The 15,044-nt window shown below is 40.2% G+C and overlaps 1 protein-coding gene across 1 annotated transcript in view; it reads left to right on the forward strand.

Annotated features, from left to right (window-relative positions):
- The window catches only part of kcnh5b (potassium voltage-gated channel, subfamily H (eag-related), member 5b), a 99,708-nt gene extending 87,868 nt beyond the window's left edge, over window positions 1-11,840 (forward strand). The window contains exon 13 of the mRNA XM_038298624.1: window positions 10,586-11,840. Coding sequence (XP_038154552.1) covers window positions 10,586-11,701 — 1,116 coding nt within the window. The 3' untranslated portion in view covers window positions 11,702-11,840. The remainder of the gene's footprint in view (window positions 1-10,585) is intronic.
- The last annotated feature ends 3,204 nt before the right edge of the window (window positions 11,841-15,044 follow it).

Genomic DNA, 15,044 nt, shown 5'->3' on the forward strand with positions numbered 1-15,044 from the left:
TGCTATAAGGTCTCAGAGAGCCTGTCCCTGAGGCTGAGGGACTTTCTTAGCTGTGTGTCATTCTTTATTATGTGTGAGTGACCCTCTTCAGGAGATACAAAAGTCTTCAACCGACATCTGCAGAAGGTCCTTAAATTCCTTCATATCATCTACCTATTGATAGGCTTATGTATTGCAAACTAAATTCCAAAGTTAACCATCATAAATCCTACATCAGCATGTTTGGAAATCTAAAACAAATTTAGATTCTGTTCAGTGTTTAGACTGTTATGTTCTTTTTAAGGGATCTGACCCACATGCAGGAAACCACTCAGAGAACCAAAGAAAAGGTTTAACAGGTTTATTGAAAGCACGATGAGTTGGATCCATTGTTACTCAGAACGCTGGTTAACCGGAACTGGAAGTGAGAAGGGAAATTCAGAGTTTAGTTCAGGCTCAGTGGGAAACTTGAGCGACGACCTGCAAAAAACAAAGACTGAAACGGGACTCACATTTCCAGAAAAAGGTGTCCTTCCCAGAATCCAGTCGGTGTGGGTTATTCCAGAATTTGGTTGACTCGTTGGAGGGCGGACAGGGTTTACTCGGGTTTGGTTGGTTCCTTGAGGAGCGATGGAGCTGACTGCCACTTAAATTTCCTGAAGTACTTGAACGGTACTTGTGGAGATTTATCCCCTGCTCAGTGTGAAGCTCAAGCAATTCTCTCAGGGGGAGAAGGTCCAAACATCCAGTTTGCATCCCCTGCTCAGTGTAAAGTCAAACGATCCTTCCAGAAGGCCAAAACGTCCAGTTTGAAGGATGACTTCCTGCCGAGAGGCAAAGACAGAAACAGCAAAGTTAGGGCTCAGGGAGACAAAAACTCAGTTAGACTCAGCTAAACTCAGCTTGGCTAGAATACCCAAAACTAGCAAAAACTCTGGCGTTGAGGTAGTGGCAGTCAGCAGCTTAAGAATGAGCCAACCATCCGCAGATGTGTGGAAGGTCCAATGAGAACTGGGCGCCACCTGGTGGTGGAGGGAAAAAACACAGACAACACACAACCCACACAAACTGGATTCCTAACTTAGACAATCAATCAAAATAAAATTCAGGCCAACATCACATCCACACATCTGGTGATAAGGTATGCAAGTAACTGCAGTGATTAATTAGCTTTTCTATTGCGATTGTAATGACTCAGAATGAAAAGACCCAGTAATAAGTCAAGACAGACAATGGGATAACTTAAAAATTACTGAGCTGTACAAAACTGTACAAAATTTTATTAAAGTCAGATGGGTGGTTTGCGAATCTGCAGCAGCAGCGGCTAGAGCATCCGGTGCAGATTAGATCAGATCTGAGTAGATGACAGAACAAGACAGAATAATCCAGAGGGCAAAGTCAAGCGGCGGATCCAGGTTCAGCCCATAGTAGAATCCAACATAATCCGAAGACAGGTCAGGCAAACGGATCAGAACAGAGGCAGGCAGGCTTAAAGGTCAGAATACAGAAAAGGGTCAGAGGGGCAGAGCAGGGGGATCAGATGAGCAAAAACGAGAAACCAGGCAGAGTTGGACAGATGAATGAAGTGAGCAATTAAACCATCCATCAACACCTTCAGCACCAAGAACATGACAGTGATATATTTGACATGTTTCAGTGAATAAAAAATCTGATCATCTGCAATAATGGCATACATCTCTACTTGTTCTTCAGAGTGAGAATAAAGATACAGTAGTCGCGTTTTAAAATTTCCCCACTTTCCTTGGCTGGCCCTTGGCTGGTCCTTGGCTGGTCCTTTGCTTGCCCTTGACTGGTCCTTGGCTGGTCCTTGGCTGGCCCTTGGCTGGTCCTTGGCTGGTTCTTGGCTTGCCCTTGACTGGTCCTTGGCTGGTCCTTGGCTTGCCCTTGACTGGTCCTTGGCTGGTCCTTGGCTGGTCCTTGGCTTGCCCTTGACTGGTCCTTGGCTGGTCCTTGGCTGGCCCTTGACTGGTCCTTGGCTGGTCCTTGGCTTGCCCTTGACTGGTCCTTGGCTGGTCCTTGGCTAGCCCTTGACTGGTCCTTGAGTGGTCCTTGGCTGGTCCTTGGCTTGCCCTTGACTGGCCCTTGACTGGTCCTTGGCTGGTCCTTGGCTTGCCCTTGACTGGTCCTTGGCTAGCCCTTGACTGGTCCTTGAGTGGTCCTTGGCTGGTCCTTGGCTTGCCCTTGACTGGCCCTTGACTGGTCCTTGGCTGGTCTTTGGCTTGCCCTTGACTGGTCCTTGGCTTGCCCTTGACTGGTCCTCGGCTGGTCCTTGGCTGGCCCTTGACTGGTCCTTGGATGGTCCTTGGCTTGCCCTTGACTGGTCCTTGGCTTGCCCTTGACTGGTCCTTGGCTGGTCCTTGGCTGGCCCTTTGCTGTTACCTGGCTGGTCCTTGGCTGGTACTTTGCTGTTACCTGGCTGGTCCCTGGCTGGTTCTTGGCTGATCCCCTATAATTACTTTTAAAACATCAATCTTTGGACTAAAATATTCTTTCTGTCATGATTTGTGGACATTAAGATCTAAAAAGAAGTGTCATCTCCTGGTCAGACTATGTGATTCACTGGAAGGGTGGAGTCAGAGTCAAACATTGAATGTCCTGGAGAAGGAGCGGGTCACGCCAGTGGCTGGGAGTTGCAGGGAAGTGGGCTGCCATTCAGCTGGCATTTGACTTGGAAGGGCCATTTTGAATGGCTGTTACTGTATTACAGACTGTAGCTACGTCTGTAGAGAAGGGGCTGTTAATGGAAGGCTCCACATGCTAGGCTGGGTTTTGGAAGGACTTGCTCTTACGCCCCGTCCAGAGGAAGCTGATGCTAATCGTATATGACAGGCTTCTTGGTGGATTAAGGGTCACATCACAGTGAAACTGACTACATGTATAACCGGCTCCCAGTGGGACGCATTTGATCCAAACCCTATCCTGCGGTATATTTGCTATGATACCTCTATAGCCATAAGCAGCTACGCACTGTGGTGTTTGTACATGCGACCCAAATCAGCCCTCACCTTTCACAATATATCTTTAAGTTGTTGAATTTTTGGATTTTACACTTACTTTGTGTTGCTCCATCATTGGTCCACATAAACAACTTTTTCTCTCTTCAAGTCAACTCAGGCTGTTTACAGACACAATTTAATTAGATCAGTCAGAGTGTTTTAAATTCTTCATCTAAAATATGATTTCTTTTCACATTTACTTATTCTACCTTCTTGAAGTTTAAGCCTGCCACCCACTGGTGCAGCATAAGTATTACACCACTTATTACTCCTCATGGTTTCATCTTTACCTTTCAGCTTTTTTGTTAGACTTCAAGTAGACTTAGAGGGGCAAATTAAAAGTATTTATATTGATCAGACTTTCAGGAAATGTATAGATTGTGAGTTTAGTGTGTGTATATTTAAGGTCAGTCCTGCAGTTTATAAGCAGGCATTTAGCTGGGAATCTGATATGGGCTGCATTAGACCAATGGTTCTTTCTATGCGATTACATTAAGTAGGAATATCTATAGAAGAGTCTCTGAGCGCAGATCAAAATGGCCTCTAGATACATCATTTCAGATCTTTTCATGGCACTGCCTGCTGGGAACAAACCAATTAACAGTCGCTGGACTCACCAGAGATGATCTGGCCTTGAAAAGTCTTGACTGAGAAGGACAAAAGAGCTGAACCTGTAACTTTAAAGGTCTGCACAGATGGATGGATGGATGGATGGATGGATGGATGGATGGATGGATGGATGGATGGATGGATGGATGGATGGATGATGGATGGATGGATGGTGGATAATTGATGATGGATGAGTCTGTGTTTTATCTTAGGGCTGATTAGATTTCAGGTAAGGAGAGAATTAGTATGGAGGACCAATCCTGCCATAATTGAAAATAAACACAGAAATAAATAAATGCTCATAAATAAATAAGCATACAATTAATTACCCCCCAAAAATACAATAAACAAATAAATGCAGGTAGAAATGAAATTATATAGTGAGGCATAAATATATATAGATATATCTTTTAATTAGCTTCTTTGTTTATTTGCTTTTGTAATAATTACCTCATTTATTTATTGTCAGTTATATTCATCATAAATAAACAAAGAAGTTAATTAAAAGATATATATATATATATTTATATATATATCTTTTAATTAGCTTCTTTGTTTATTTGCCTTTGTAATAATTACCTTATTTATTTATTGCACGATATATTCTTCAACTTTATTTATTTATTACTTATTTTTTAAAGTATTTATTTATGTACATATTATAAAATAATTTTCTGATTTATTATTCAAACCGAGCCATCAGCTTCGGGACTGGTCCAGAGCCAGCTGGGGACGGGGCGAACGAACCCGACCCTGTGACGATATGCTTCCAAGCACCTGCCTTCCAGTTCTTCAAAGAACTGGAAGGCAACCAATGGGGAGAGGTTGAGCCCATAAGACACACCCCTTCTCATTTGCATAATGAGGCAGAAATGCATACAGAAATGCAAATACGACAGGCAGAAATAGATAGCGTTGAAGAAATAAATACGGTAAAAAATTAACAAAGGAAAAATAAAACAGACAAAAATATAATAACATGCACAAAAATAAACACTTTAAGAAATCAGTAATAAATAAATAAAGTAGATGAATATAACTGACAATAAATAAATAAGGTAATTATTACAAAAGCAAATAAACAAAGAAGCTAATTAAAAGATATATCTATATATATATTTATGTCTCACTGTAAAATTTCATTTCTACCTGCATTTATTTGTTTATTGTATTTTTGGGGGGCAATTAATTGTATGCTTATTTATTTTTGAGCACTTATTTATTTCTGTGTTTATTCTTAATTATGGCAGGATTGGTCTTCCATTTATTACAGCACAATAAAGGAACAAAGTAAAAAGCAGGCCTCCATTTTGGCTACTTTCTCCTTCAAAATGAGTCAGACTCGGTGGAGTCAGCTGCTGGCGTATAAATCCTGTGACTGTAAGGTCAAAGGTCGCTTTATACAAACCATTTGCTAGATAATAAAAAAAGAGAAAATTTGAACATATAGTTCCATAAGGATATTTAACTTTGTTACAAAGGTTCTGAATAATTTTGCTGAAGGCCAATTATTAGAAAGTCCAACTGCAATCACAGAAAGTGTCCACAAGATGGATACAAACTCAGGGAAAAGTGAGCCAGAAGAAAAATCAAAGGTATTAAATTGGTTAAGTTTTAGTTGCTTTCATTTTTTATCTGTGATTTGTGAAATGTGAACATGTGTGTGAAAGATGTACTACTACTGCACAAAAACTGCCCATACTAGGACAAATAAAAGCTACTGAACCTAAAAATGAAGTTTTGTTCTTTGATATGTGAGTTATTTTTTATTTCAAAATGTCACTCCATATCTTAGTTATTAAACTTCTGTACCCTGACAAGATACATCCACTGCTGAGCCAGGACCAGATCTACTAAATCAGATGTCAATTTAATGACATTTTAGATCGTCTCTTGGTTCAGGTTCACTGATGTTAGTGCAGGTTGGTGGAGTTTTCTCCGGGGGGGTTGGGGTAGACGTAAACCAAAGACCAATCAAATGTATACTAAGTTATCACCACATTATATTTATATGAATGTCAACAACAAAAAACATTATGAAAACGCTTTATATATATATAAAAAAAACATAATTTCATGCATAGGTTTAATTTTTGTCCATAAATCTTGTCCTTCTGAGGCTCTGTGAAGGTAAATCTGTGTTTTGCATGGTCCAATATTGTCTCACAAAGCTAAAATATAATAATGTACCAGTTTAATAAAGGAGAAGATATCGGTCAGCTCAGGGGCGGATTTAGGAAATTTGGGGCCCTAGGCAAAGACAGGCAGGGGGCCCCCTGAGAAGAAAACCCATAAAACAGACCCATTCTACAGATAGAGAAATGTTAATAGAATAGACATCCATTATTTGTTCTAGGTTTTGTCCCTCTCTTCTTGTCCCTTTTTCCTCTCTATTTATCAGTGTTCTGATGGCATTTTAGCCAAAGGATTTTTATCAAAAACATAATTAATGTGCACAAATAAGGATTAGTTGTATTAACCATACATGGAAACAGAGTTTTATGGGGGCCCCAGGAACTTGGGGCCCTAGGCAACTGCCTAGTATTGCCTAATGGTAAATCCCCCCCTGGGTCAGCTTTATAATTTTTTCTAATATATAAAAACTATGAGAATCTGTTTATTTAAGAGCAACTATGCAAATGGACAAACATGTAGAAAAAGTAAACTATATTCTATTATTTTCCATATGAATCCCAGATTGTTAATTCTTCTTTGTCTTTTCTAAAAAGTGCTTTAAATCAGTCCTAGCTGTTTTTATCCATGCTGGTCAGATCCTGACCTTTGAAAAAGGAAGCAGGGAAAGCAGGGTAAAGCCTTAGCCTCACTGCAAGCAGTTAGCCTAGCCTTGGAGCTAAACCAGGTCCTGGAAAAAGACATTTTTTTCTCCACTTTCTCTCTCTCCAATGCATCTCTTACTCCCACGACTCGACCTGTCAATCCCCCTGCAAATTGTTTGCGCTGTGGCGGGAGGTGGTGAGCAAACACACTTCCTGTCAGCTCAGGTCGTAGCTTAGCTGCGCCCTGAGCTCTCCTTTCCTTCTGTATTGCAGAGCTACGGAGCCCCTCTGATGACATGGACAAAAACATTTTTTTATTGTGGCCACGAAGTAGTATTTCGTGGCCACGCAATAAGTATAACGTGCGCACAAAATACTATTTCGTGGCCACGCAATAAGTTTAACGCGCGCACGAAATACTTATTAATAATATTAATATCATTCCTGGACAACTGGGTAAGCAAATCGAGCGCGCCTTCTCTAAGGTCTAAGGCGCGCTCGATTTGCTTACCCAGTCGGTCTCCGCCAGTCACGTGACATTTGTTGCTAAGACGCCATTTTAGGTGGAAAAGGCGTAGTGTAAACAACCGCAGCATAGCTAAACGAAGGACTAAAGGCCCGTTTACATAGCAGCCTGTCCAAGATAAGTCATTACAGTTAACATAAGCCTGAAAACAGGGGCGGATTTATTGATATTATTAATTTACTTTAATAAAGTATTTCGTGCGAACGTTAAACTTATTGCGTGGCCACGAAGTAGTATTTCATGCGCACGTTATACTTATTGCCTGGCCGCGAAATACTACTTCGTGCGCACGAAATACTACTTTGTGGCCACAATTAAACATTTTTTTTGTCCATGTCATCAGAGGGGCTCCGTACAGAGCAGCTGCTGCAGATGGACAACTTTTAACGAGTTTTAATGGGCAGAGAGTGAACCCCAGGGCAGAAATACGTCATCAATCCAATGGAAAATGGAATGATGCTTTACGAGTCATTAAAGATTTTTAAAGGTCTTAATCAGGGTAATTGGGTGGGTTGGGCGGAGCCCTAGCGCCCTCTATTGACCAGCCGCTACTGCTTTAAATGTTACAATAATGAAAACATAAAGGCTTTTTATCAAGAACTTTCAGAGTTTGCATGAAGAGAGACTGTTGGGGTTTAAGAACAGCCTCTGAAGTGTTTGTTTTTTTATTTATTGCAAACAAAGAAAATATCAGAGCAACATAAAACATTAATAATTAAACACAGATACAACATCAAAGGGCTTTACAAAACATAGAGAAATTATTTTATAATATCAAAATTCAGATCTGAGCTGGAGGGATGCAGTTCTTTAAAGGCAGTTATGATTGAATGGATTCAGCATTTAAGCTGCATTATAAGGATTCTATATAGATAATAATAGAAGATAATTACATCTGGAAATTATGTTTTTGTTGTAAATATTTGGAGGTGTGAATATGATATTTACCGTAAATAAAAAAAAAATTAACAACATATAAAAATTGTTTTTTTTTTCACATTTCTTCATCCCAAACAAAACATTTAATCTGTTATTTATGAGATTTCTTTGAAGAAAACAAACTGACATATCCAGAATGTTTTGGTATAATTAATCCCCAAAAAGGTGAAGAAGCTTTTCTTAATTATGTTACAAAAAGTACACATTGGGTCCAAATCCCATTTATATCTTTTTATCAAAAATGCTTTAACAGGATAAACTATAATAAATACACTGGAAAAAATGAAATCTAGGTAAGTCATTTTCTCTTAAAATAAGTACATTTTGTTCTTGGATTGAGGAGGAAAAAGAGACATTTTGCCAATGGAACAAGACAATTTACACTTAAAACAAGAAAACACAATTGGATTGTCTTATTTCAAGTCCATTTTATCTAATTATCTTATTTTAAGAGAAAAAATGCTTATTCCATTGGCAAACTATCTAATTTACCTACCAAGATTAAGGGTAAATTAAGAAATTTGTACTTATTTCTAGATCGTTTTTCCAGTGTAATAATTTTATTTTACCTTATTGTTAAGTATTTTTTTACACTGGAAAAACGATCTAGAAATAAGTGAAAATGTCTTAAATTAAGTGTATTTACCTTTAATCTGAGTAGGTAAAGAAGATAGTTTGCCAATGGAATGAGTATTTTTACACTTAAAATAAGATAATTAGAAAATATGCACTTAAAATAAGACAATGCAATTGTGTTTTCTTATTTCAAGTGTAAATTGTCTTGTTCCATTGGCAAAATTTCTCTTTTACCTCCTCAATCCAAGAACAAATGCACTTATTTTAAGAAAAAATGACTGATCTAGATTTTGATTTTTTTCCAGTGTAGGAGCAGCTATCTTCACTTCAAGTTTATTAACCATCATATTGGATGCATGAGGTCTGCCTGATGTCTGCTAAGTAAACACATCCATAAAAGAGCAGAACAGTGGGGGGTTGAAGGATGAACGTGGACCTTGAGAAGTCAGTAATAATTTTCAGCGCCTGACTGCACTGAGTAATAACATGTAAAGTTTTCAGTAAATCGTATGAAGACATCCTGGCAGATTTCCATAATAAATATTGTTCTGATTTTCCTCTGAGCCCTAAAAATCTGCAAAAGATTTCTAACCTTTTGCTTAATTTGGGAAATCCCAAGAGGTCTGGGGATTAGGAAAACGCTGCTAAAGTCAAAACAAAATGTCTTCATCCTCTTTAAAAAAACACAGTAAGTCATTTTATATTGGAAAATCCTGCGCAAAAAAAAACATCAATCAAACATGTTAAAGATTTGACGATAAAAAGCTGCATGACCTGGTCGCAGTAAAGTACTGCCTCAATGCATTTCAAAGACACCTTTTCATTTAGTTTCACTGTTTATTCTTGATCTATTGTCAGATTCTAACATCTTACCAATTGGCCGAACTGTGGACTGTAAATTATTCAGATCATATAGATATTTCAAGTCCACAGACTTTCTGTCAAATTTACTTCTGGACTCAAAGGTGAAGTTTTTCTCACTTATTCCTTTGTTAAACTGGAGGCATCTTTGGACTCCCTGTAATGCTGAAGGATTCAATTCAATTTATTTATATGTATTTATAGCAGCAATTTACAACACAACATCTCAATACACTTTGCAGAGACAATTCAGTCATCCTTTCATTCTATTTTTAGAAATTCTAGGAACCACTAGTAAACCTGCAGATTGAGAGCGAAGTGCTCTGTTAGGAACATAAGGAACAATCAGATCTCTGATATCAGATGGAGCTTGGCCATTTAAGGCTTTATATGTGAGAAGGAGGATTTTAAATTCTATTCTGGATTTAACAGGAAGCCAGTGAAGAGAAGCCAGGATAGGAGAGATATGATCTCTCTTTTTCATTTTCATCAGAACTCTGGCTGCAGCATTTTGGATCAGCTGAAGGCTTTCAACTACAGTTTGTGGACTTCCTGATATTAAATAATTATAATAGTCCAGTAAATTGGTTCTATAAATAACACCAAGATTTTTTTACATGATTATCAGAGCTCAGTTTAATCCCATCTAAGAAGGCAAGCAAACCAAAGAAATTGTTGATGAGCTGCCAGGGGCCCCCGAGACGATGGCTGACCTGGTTATAAACTGCATCTATTGAGCACCAATGTTCCCCGATAGCTGCGCGCTGCTTGGGTGTTCTTTCATTGATTTCTTCACATTCTAAACCATATGTCAACACAAAATCCAAAGTATGAAGATGAGAATGTGTGGGACTATTCACATTTTGAACACAGACACAACTTAAGGAGACACTTTATATTTTTTTACTGAAAAATATATTTAAAATAGTATTTGATGTGACCCTTTATAAATAAAAAATCATCGATGAGCCTCACTAGTTCAGCACCAATGCATCTTTATACCTGTAGCTTATTTTCCTGAAATGCCTTGGATTTTAAGGTGTGCTGTTTGATGGATGTGACATCAAGCACAATTGAAACATTATATTCTAGATGGATTTTGTGGATGCTCAGACTTGGCATCCTGCCAGCCGTAACTCCAGTAAGGTGAAAAAGTTAAACAAGAAAAACCTTTCAAGGGCGAGCAGAACAGAGCTGCAGTTCTGTGTTTTGGCCACAGGTAGCAGTATTATCAGAAAACTCTGTAATGGCTCTTTAATTAAAGAAAGAAATCCCTAATGTTCCTGTTTCTGTTCCTACAGATTATTTTCCGTAAAATCAGTGATGTGAAAAAGGAAGAAGAGGAGAGGGAGCGAGCGAAGAATGAGGTGCCGATCACAATCCCACAGGACCATCCGGTCCGCAAGCTTTTCCAGAAGTTCAAGCAGCAGAAGGAGCTTCGCAACCAGACTGCTGGAGCGGCCTCCCACGTGGACCTGGAGAAGAACCAGCTGCAGGTGGATCAGCAGCATCACCAGCACCTTCATCCCCACACCCTGCAGTTGGGTCATTCCAGTCTGCAGCACTCTCTCCAGCTTAGTCTGCAGCGGCCCCACACCTCCATGCAGAACGGGGCCCCTCCCAGCACCGGTGTACTGACAGTGTCTCAGGTAACGCCCATGAGCAGCTCAGGGATCTACAGTCAACTCAGTGAGCTTCCTCCAAAGCAGAACAATCAGAACATTATGGAGCCACAGCCCAGTTCTGCTGGGGAGGGAGCTGAGCCCCCTGTCAGGCTAAAGGACAACACCAGTCCAGGTCCAGTAAAGCCAGTCCCCAAACCCAGCGGGTGGATGCGGCTGAAAAACAGCACAACGCCAGTGGAGGCCAGGAAGGAGGGCCTAAACAACAACGTGAAGGCCGTATCGGTGGAGATGCTGTCTAGAGACTGTAAGGGTCAGGAACCCAGTGGGGTCCCAGATATAGGAGACCGGGGGGTTTCCCGCTCCAATCCCCTCCGCAAGACCGACTCGTGTGATAGCGGCATTACTAAGAGCGAGCTGCGGATTGACCGGGCGGGTGAAGCACGGACACCGGTTGTGGGTAGCCCTCTCCTCCACAGCCCTCTTCCTGGACCTGCAGGTTCCCCCCTCCCCTTTAGCCCCCTGCCGGAGCAGGCCCTGCAGGCGGTGCTGAACCAGACCCGACTGGAGCTTCGAGAAGAGATCCAGAGTCTGGGAGACCGTCTGAGCGCCCTCGAGAGTCAGGTCAGCGAAATCCTGAAATTGTTGTTGGAGAAGAGGCGTTCGTCCACTGGGACGTCATCCGCCGCTGCCACACCTAAAACCAAAATCCTACGTCAAGACATTTTTACGGTTTCCAGGCCAGTTTCTCCAGACGCGGAGAAGGACGATGGCCTTTGCACACAGCTGGACTGATGACGGACACGGTGGATTATTATTTTTTCTGGCTTTAAGCTCCAGCGGATCAACAACGAAACACCTAACCAGGATCCAGTTTTGTTTGCACATCGGCTTAGCATCACGCTGGGTTACATTTCACTGAAAGTAATTTTGATTGCATGTCCAGCTGGATTCTGGCCTGCCAAAGAAAATACTATGATAGTACCAGCCTATACTGTATGCAGAGTACAGCATGCAATTTGAATTTACACTGCGAACAATGGAAATCTAAATAAGTAGGTTTTCTTAAAATAGTGCATTTTTATTGAATTGAGGAGGTATGTGAGACACTTTGCTAAAGGAACAAGACAATTTAAATTTAATATAAGAAAAAAAAAAAAGATTGCATTGTCCTATTTCCTGTGCATTTTATCTAACCATCTTATATAAAGAGTAAAAATACTCATTCCATTGGCAGATCATCTTATTTACCTGCTCAAATTAAGGCTAAATGAAACTTTTTTTTAGGTATTTTTAGATGGTTTTTGCAGAGAAAGAAGACATCTCAGTGAGTGATGCTGTGCTGATTGAATATTTCTAATCAATGTATGATTTATTTTGTGGACATTCAGGGTTCTGGTGCCTCTATAGGCGTTGGAGAAACGCAAAGCTACTGAGCGTGTGTCCCTCACAGACTGAGGACATGTAGGGTGCAGACATGTTGTTAAAATCTCCACGTAGAAAATTATTTTTGTCTCAATTCTTGTTTCTCAGAATTTCTATTTTTGGAACCTGCACAAGTCTCTGGGCACTGTTGTTTTTATGAGAAGCTCTCGGATTGTTTTTGTCTACCTGTGTCTATGCATTGTTCACCACCCGGCCGTCACACCTCTGCACAGAGACAATTTTCCGGAAGACGTTATTAATGAGCATTGCAGGCTGTTTGCTCGTCTCTTCATGTCATTCCCATTGCATGTTTTAGGGATGCAGTAAATCGACTTTCAGTTGAGTTGGGACAATAACCGAGGTGAGAGCTGGGTCACAGAACAGCTTCAGAAGTTTCCATCTAATGATTATCAGCACAAAACACAGATTCATTTTAGGTTTTTAAAATGCATTGAAAACATAATTATATTACACAACGAGTTACCGTAGTGAAATTATTAGCAAGAAAAGGAAACAACGTTGAATGTCAAACCTGTTTGATCAACAAAAATCAAATGTATGAATAAAGTTTGAAATATAAGCATACGCCCACTTAATCAAAAAAGACATGAAAAAAAAACTTTTTTTTTCTTTTGGCCATCATCAAGCTTCTGTTCTAATTCAATCTGAATATGTTCAGGTTTATTTATCTGATTGGTTTCTTGGTACAAACAGATCCTTCAGTGTTAGCCAGAGTTTTTCATCAGAAAGCAAACCGTCACCTGATATCTGCAGGAATACTGGAATAAAGTCATCAAAATGGAGCAGATGCTGAGGACAGAGAGCTGGTGAAGCGCTTTGTGGCATGATGTGGAAACAATCATCTGATCCTGAAGGTCAACAAAACAAGGAGATGATTGGAGATTTCAGAAGAAACAGGAACAAGTTAAATCCTGTTAACATCCTGGGAGAAGAAGTGGAGGTGGTGAAGATGTAGAAATCCTTTGGTGTTCGCCTGGACAATAAACTGGACTGGAGACACAACTGGGAAGCCGTCTGCAAGAAGGGACAGAGCAGACTGGACTTCTAGAGGCTCCATCATCATCATCATTATCATCATCATCATCATCATCATCATCAGAGCTAATAACTGAAAGAAGCTCAACCAGCTGATAAAGAAGATCGGCTCTGTTCTAGGAACTCCTCTAGAACCTCTGGAGATGAAGAAGATGATGGACAGCAATGAACATCCTCTTCATCAGACTGTGTCTTCAGTCAGAGGCGGATCCAGACCCACTGTGCGACAGACCTCTACAGAAGACAACATGAACTTTTTGAAAAAGAATCCCACAGATTTCATTCAATTAGCTTTTTTAAATGAACTGCATAGAAACCTTAGAACCTGCTTTATACTGATTTACTGCTTCAATGGAGAAAATTAGCTGCTCATAGATTATTAAACTTTATTTAACCAGATTTAACCTGCTTTTTTTCTGTCCTGGCCAAGAGGCAGAAAAGTTACACATTGAGCAGAAATATGTTAAATGAAATGACAGGCCAGTTTCCAGTCTCTTTGTAAAAAGCGTGGATAAAGGCCTTCTTCTCTAGCTCTGAGCTGATCGATGGATCTCAGGGGAATAAATGAATGAATGAATGAATGTGAATCTAAGTGTCCCTTAGCTCAGAATAACAAAGACAGGTGCAGCAGGTCTCTGCAGCCCATTTAAGATCAGCTTCAGCTTTTCAACATCGTTTTTTATGAACAGTAATTCCTGGGTTTACTCTGGGGTTTATTCCTGGGTTTACTCTGGGGTTTATTCTTGGGCTTATTCCTGGGTTTACTCTGGGGTTTATTCCTGGGTTTACTCTGGGGTTTATTCTTGGGCTTATTCCTGGGTTTACTCTGGGGTTTATTCCTGGGTTTACTCTGGGGTTTATTCTTGGGTTTACTCTGGGGTTTATTCCTGGGTTTACTCTGGGGTTTATTCTTGGGCTTATTCCTGGGTTTACTCTGGGGTTTATTCCTGGGTTTACTCTGGGGTTTATTCCTGGGTTTACTCTGGGGTTTACTCCGGGGTTTATTCCTGGGTTTACTCCGGAGTTTACTCTGGGGTTTACTCCGGGGTTTATTCCTGGGTTTACTCTGGGGTTTATTCCTGGGTTTACTCTGGGGTTTATTCCTGGGCTTACTCTGGGGTTTATTCCTGGGTTTATTCCTGGGTTTATTCCTGGGTTTACTGCGGGGTTTATTCCTGGGTTTATTCCTGGGTTTATTCCTGGGTTTACTCCGGGGTTTATTCCTGGGCTTACTCTGGGGTTTATTCCTGGGTTTATTCCTGGGTTTACTCCGGGGTTTATTCCTGGGTTTATTCCTGCACATTCGAGGGTTTCAACTCAGCTCATCTTTAGCATCAGAGGCTTATATCAGATTTTTTTTTTTTCATTATGCTGAATCTTATTTCTTGTTTTTTTATTTCGACTCAGTCATATCTGACATTAAAAGTGATAGAAATAGATAAAAATGATGCCGCTGTTATTTTCTTTATTATTGTTAATTGATGGGAGAACCAAGCAGATTAAATAATTGAACTCAGTCTATTTAAAACCAAACTTCTGATCTCAGGCCTGGATATAGAGATGCTGAGTTTGGAGGTGGAGAACAAGCCAATGTTGGATGAACCTAATTATCCTCTATTACAAAGATCCACAACGAAAAGAAAATGTTTGGGCAGAA

Source organism: Cyprinodon tularosa, unplaced genomic scaffold (genome assembly GCF_016077235.1).
Source record: "Cyprinodon tularosa strain WSP-4 unplaced genomic scaffold, ASM1607723v1 ctg410, whole genome shotgun sequence".
Lineage (NCBI taxonomy): Eukaryota > Metazoa > Chordata > Actinopteri > Cyprinodontiformes > Cyprinodontidae > Cyprinodon > Cyprinodon tularosa.